The 5131-nt window shown below is 48.0% G+C and overlaps 1 protein-coding gene across 1 annotated transcript in view; it reads left to right on the top strand.

Annotated features, from left to right (window-relative positions):
* The first annotated feature begins 7 nt into the window (after positions 1-7).
* PTGS2 (prostaglandin-endoperoxide synthase 2) overlaps positions 8-5131 on the top strand; it is a 5442-nt gene continuing 318 nt past the window's right edge. Inside the window, exons 1-10 of the mRNA XM_014308101.2 lie at positions 8-38; positions 377-493; positions 602-745; positions 1172-1315; positions 1696-1877; positions 2667-2750; positions 2921-3167; positions 4053-4339; positions 4502-4649; positions 4793-5128. Of these exons, the coding sequence (XP_014163576.1) occupies positions 421-493; positions 602-745; positions 1172-1315; positions 1696-1877; positions 2667-2750; positions 2921-3167; positions 4053-4339; positions 4502-4649; positions 4793-5128 (1645 nt within the window). The 5' untranslated portion in view covers positions 8-38; positions 377-420. The remainder of the gene's footprint in view (positions 39-376; positions 494-601; positions 746-1171; positions 1316-1695; positions 1878-2666; positions 2751-2920; positions 3168-4052; positions 4340-4501; positions 4650-4792; positions 5129-5131) is intronic.

The raw sequence follows: 5131 nt of genomic DNA, 5'->3' as shown, positions 1-5131 counted from the left end.
GCCCTTGCCGGCGGCCCTGCGGGCCGCCGGCCGCGCCGGTGAGTCCGCGCCGCGCTCCGGATTAACGCGCGCTTTGCCTTTCTGCCTTTCCTGCTCCTCGCTCTCTTGGCATTTCTCTGCTGTCTGTGGGTGCCAGGTCCCCGCTGGCCTGTGAGGGATGATCTCCCCTGCTGAGGGGAGTTATTGCTGGCAGCAGACAAGAGACGAATTCCTGCGCTTTTCAAGCTGCTCCCTGGTAGCCCAGGGGTTGCCGTGGATGGATGGTCGCTGTGATGCCTGATCAGCCTTTAACTTCAGGGCTTTCTCGTTCGCTGAAGCCCTGGGAAGGTGGGAGTGTATTGCGGAGATGCTAACCCCAGCTCTGGTTCCCCCGCAGCCAACCCTTGCTGCTCGAACCCCTGCCAGAACAGAGGCGTCTGCATGACCGCCGGGCCGGATCGCTACGAGTGCGACTGCACCAGGACAGGCTTCTACGGGCAGAACTGCACCACACGTGAGTATCCCACACCCCTCTCCCAGATGAAACTCATAGTCCAATTCCAGCATTGCAGGTTATCCTTCATAAGCTAATTGATAATAACCTTCCCATTGTCGTTTGCAGCGGAATTCTTCACGTGGCTGAAGCTAGCATTGAAACCATCGCCAAACACTGTCCACTACATCCTCACCCACTTCCAAGGAGTCTGGAATATCATCAACAACATTCCCTTCTTAAGGGACGCTATTATGAGATATGTACTAACGTGTAAGTGTGAATTGTCTCTTCCAGTCCTCTTAAAGCTTACTCCAGAATATTGCAATGAATTGATCTGTTTACAAACCAAGCAGCCTAAATTGCACTGAAGTTAAAACACCAAAATATAAGACTTCTGCATGATGCAGGCTTGTATGAAACATGCTGAAGTGCAGCTTGATTCTGCTTTCTGCAAGAGTCCAGGATTTTGCTGACAGGAACTTGGTACCCTATTGCTTGTGTTAATAGTGAGATCCAGCTGATCAGTCAGGATCCAGTCCTGTTATTCAGTAACTGTAATCAAATTTAACATCAGTAACTGATATGTGTGGAATTTACAACTGCTGCCAAATGTATGCAAAAGATCTGGCTTTGTGATTTACTCTTTGAGCCTAAAATGGACAGCTAAAAATAACCAAATATTTATTTGTCTTTCAGCAAGATCACACTTGATTGACAGCCCACCAACTTACAATAGTGACTACAATTACAAAACCTGGGAAGCTTATTCCAATCTTTCCTACTACACAAGAAGCCTTCCACCAGTAGGGCTTGACTGCCCAACACCAATGGGTGTTAAAGGTGAGGAATAAACCAGACACATAATGATTGCTTGGTCTTTTCTAAGAGGAAAAAATAAGTAGTAGTTCCTATGAGACCTGCTTGTCTGTAGCCTTTTTTCAGTGTAGTTGACTTCAGGAATAACTGTGTTTTGGATATATTGTTTAAAGATCTAAAAGATATTATTCTGGTTCTTGCTATTGAGTTAGATGCTAAAAGCAGGGAATTTAGAAATTTCTGATAAAATCAAGAGAGTGGGCATAGAAAAGTAGGGAATTCCCCTTGTTTGTATGCTGCTGTCATTATATTCCACTGAAAGTCTTAAGCCTTTTTGTTAGGAAGAAACTTCAGTATTGCATAAAGAGTTGTCTTGAGTATCTCACTGTCTGTTTCTCCCACAGGGAAGAAAGAGCTCCCGGATTCAAAGCTGATCGTGGAGAAGTTTTTGCTGAGGAGAAAGTTTATTCCCGACCCACAAGGCACAAATGTGATGTTCACCTTCTTTGCCCAGCACTTCACCCACCAGTTCTTCAAGACGGACCAGAAGCGGGGCCCTGCCTTCACCAGAGCGCTCGGCCACGGGGTACGGTCACAGCTGGGGACACGGCTCATGCTCTTCGGGAGCTGCTGAGCACCTGGAATGGCCAGAACGGCATCCAGGGGACACCTGTGCACACACTGTGCCACAATCCATGGGATTACCCCTTCTGTAACTGCTCCTCAGGCCAAATTCCAGTGTTCGGCAGCGTCTCTTCCCAAGTCGGAACCACGTGCTCTGCACAAGTGGCTCTGTTTAAAATACCTGCCCAGTGATCGCTTATTGTTCCCAAAAATCTGCTTTCACCTAAAGCATGTTAGATGTAGTGAGTATCCAAAACTTCTCTGGACTCTGTAAGTTCCGAAGAGCCGTATCCAGCACTTAAGTATTGCTTATGTACTGCCAATAGCCTTAGTTTAAAAAGAACTTCAAAAGCAGACTTGGATTTAAGATCTTTACCTACAAGATTGGCATTCTTTGGACAGAGTATTCTTTACTATAAGTGTCACTCTTATGTCCAAACCAAAGCTATAAATTGTGTGTGTGTATATAGAAAGCTGTCTGCATAATAAAAAATTGCTGACACTTTAAACAGAGTCCTTTTATATTGCTGATGTAACAAGCTCCTCTTGTGCAGAGATGGCTCCAGTTGCCAGGAAATAATTTGGCTTCATCTTAAATATCAGTGCATGATACTTATAAGGTAGCAGTAATATAATTGAAAGGTAAACATCTAGGGGGTGAACTCCTATTGGTATCCATAGAACAGGGACTTATCCTAAAATAGCAAAAAATGCAGGTTGGCTTCATGTCCCAAATGCTTTTATTTTATAGGTTGACTTGAACCACATTTATGGAGAGACTCTGGAGAGACAACTTAAACTGAGGCTTCGAAAGGATGGAAAGCTAAAATACCAGGTATGTCTTAGCTCAGAATTCCTACCTTCTTACTGGATGGCAGAGATTTCCTAAATTAGTGCTGTGTGAATGGTGTAGGTGATCTAAAGCGTGAGTCAGAGCTGAGAGAGTGGACGGAGCTTTACCAAAGTATCATAGCTCACAGCTCCTGCTGTTTCCCCCTTGCACAGATGATCGATGGAGAAATGTACCCTCCGACGGTGCGGGACACACAGGCAGAGATGCTGTACCCACCCCATGTGCCTGAGCACCTGCGCTTCTCCGTGGGGCAGGAGGTGTTCGGGCTGGTGCCGGGGCTCATGATGTACGCCACGATCTGGCTGCGCGAGCACAACCGCGTCTGCGACGTGCTCAAGCACCAGCACCCCGAGTGGGACGACGAGCAGCTCTTCCAGACCGCCCGGCTCATTCTCATCGGTGAGAGCCCTGCTGCTAGCTGCAGCCCCAGCCTGGCTGGAGTGGGGGGGGAGCTATCCCCTAAACTGGGATGTGAGTGGCTCCATCATGGTGGGGTTGTGTTGTGGTGCAGCTTGCCCCAGCTCTGCTAAAGATGGAACTGAAGAAAACTCGGGAATAGTCAGTTCCCTCATCTGAGGGAAGCAGAACTGAAAGCAGTGAAAAGACAGGAAGCTCAGGTTCCTTTCTCAGAGAAAGCCTGGGAGGCTGGATGACCTCAGGCTCCCTGATCTGGGGTTTTGGTTTTTTTTCCCCTAGGGCTGGGTCAGCTCAGGTATGCTTTAAAAGAAAGGCTGTGATTAAGGGTAAAGTTCAGAAGGTTATGTAAAATGTAACTCTGCATAGTTCTCCTGTCTTAATTGCATGCCCAGTGATATTTCATTTTATGTAAATGGTGATGTGCTCTAAGCTGGAAAAAACCTTGCCCCAGCTGAAACCAGAAACCAAGACAATTGTATTACGTAGTTCAGAAGCTGAGATCTGTTTTCAGACATCAACTTTCTTCATTATCCCCTCCCTCTGTCCTAGAGATATTGTGTAGCTGAACACAGTGTAAATATTGGTGTGTGCTGTTCTGTGGAGGGTGCAAGGAATTGTGTCTTGGGAGGGGGAAAGCAGGCTGTAGAAAATACCTCACCTACCCACAGCCGAGAACTCTTGGGATCTGAAGTACTGTTCCACCCCTTAGTCACATAAAATACATGAATTGCTTTCTAGGAGAGAGTACGGAAAAGTGTTTGTTGTCCTGATCACTGTAGTATATTTTAGAACAGCTCAGAAATGGTGTTTTCCCTAACACTGAGGAGAAGCAGTGCCAACATTCTCTCCTGTTCCTTTGTCCAACAGGAGAGACAATCAAGATCGTCATAGAGGACTATGTGCAGCACCTGAGTGGGTACCACTTCAAGCTGAAGTTTGACCCTGAGCTGTTGTTCAACCAGAAGTTCCAATACCAGAACCGCATCGCAGCCGAGTTCAACACCCTGTACCACTGGCACCCGCTGCTGCCCGACACCTTCCAGATCCACGACCAGGAGTACACCTTCCAGCAGTTCCTCTACAACAACTCCATCATGCTGGAGCATGGACTATCCCATATGGTCAAATCTTTCTCCAAGCAAAGTGCTGGCAGGGTAGGTCCTTCCTCAAGTTGACGGTGAACCGACAGAGGCATGAGCCTCTGGGGGTGGGACAAGGGAATGGGATAAAGCTATTTAAAACTAATCACTGGAAAGGCACAACTTCCTCATGACTCATATCAGGAGATCTTACAGCTTTTCCTCTTTAATGTACAGGTTGCTGGTGGGAAGAATGTTCCTGCTGCAGTGCAGAAAGTGGCAAAGGCCTCCATTGACCAAAGCAGGCAGATGAGGTACCAGTCCTTGAACGAGTACAGGAAACGCTTCATGCTGAAACCATTCCGATCCTTCGAAGAGCTTACAGGTAACAGTCCTCATCCTTCCCAGCAAATGAGAGACTTTGCCTTAAAATGCCCACAGAGTCCTGCAGTGTCATTGCTGGGCTTGAGCAGGACAGTCTTGCGCAGAAAATGGGGATTTTCCACTTACAGTTTGTACTGGTTGCAGGAGAAAAAGAGATGGCAGCGGAGCTGGAGGAGCTGTATGGAGACATCGATGCCATGGAGCTGTACCCAGGCCTGCTGGTGGAGAAGCCCCGGCCTGGGGCCATCTTTGGGGAGACCATGGTGGAGATGGGGGCCCCATTCTCCCTGAAGGGGCTGATGGGCAACGCCATCTGCTCTCCTGAGTACTGGAAGCCCAGCACCTTCGGGGGCAAGGTGGGCTTTGACATCATCAACACGGCCTCCCTGCAGAAGCTCATCTGCAACAACGTGAAGGGCTGTCCCTTCACCGCCTTCCACATCCTGCCTCCCGAGCCCACCGAGGCCACCATTAATGTTAGTA

The sequence above is a fragment of the Geospiza fortis genome, unplaced genomic scaffold, assembly GCF_000277835.1.
Source record: "Geospiza fortis unplaced genomic scaffold, GeoFor_1.0 scaffold229, whole genome shotgun sequence".
Classification (NCBI taxonomy): Eukaryota; Metazoa; Chordata; class Aves; order Passeriformes; family Thraupidae; genus Geospiza; species Geospiza fortis.
The sequence above is the reverse complement of the archived record's forward strand: the minus strand, read 5'-3'. Positions and strand labels throughout refer to the sequence as shown.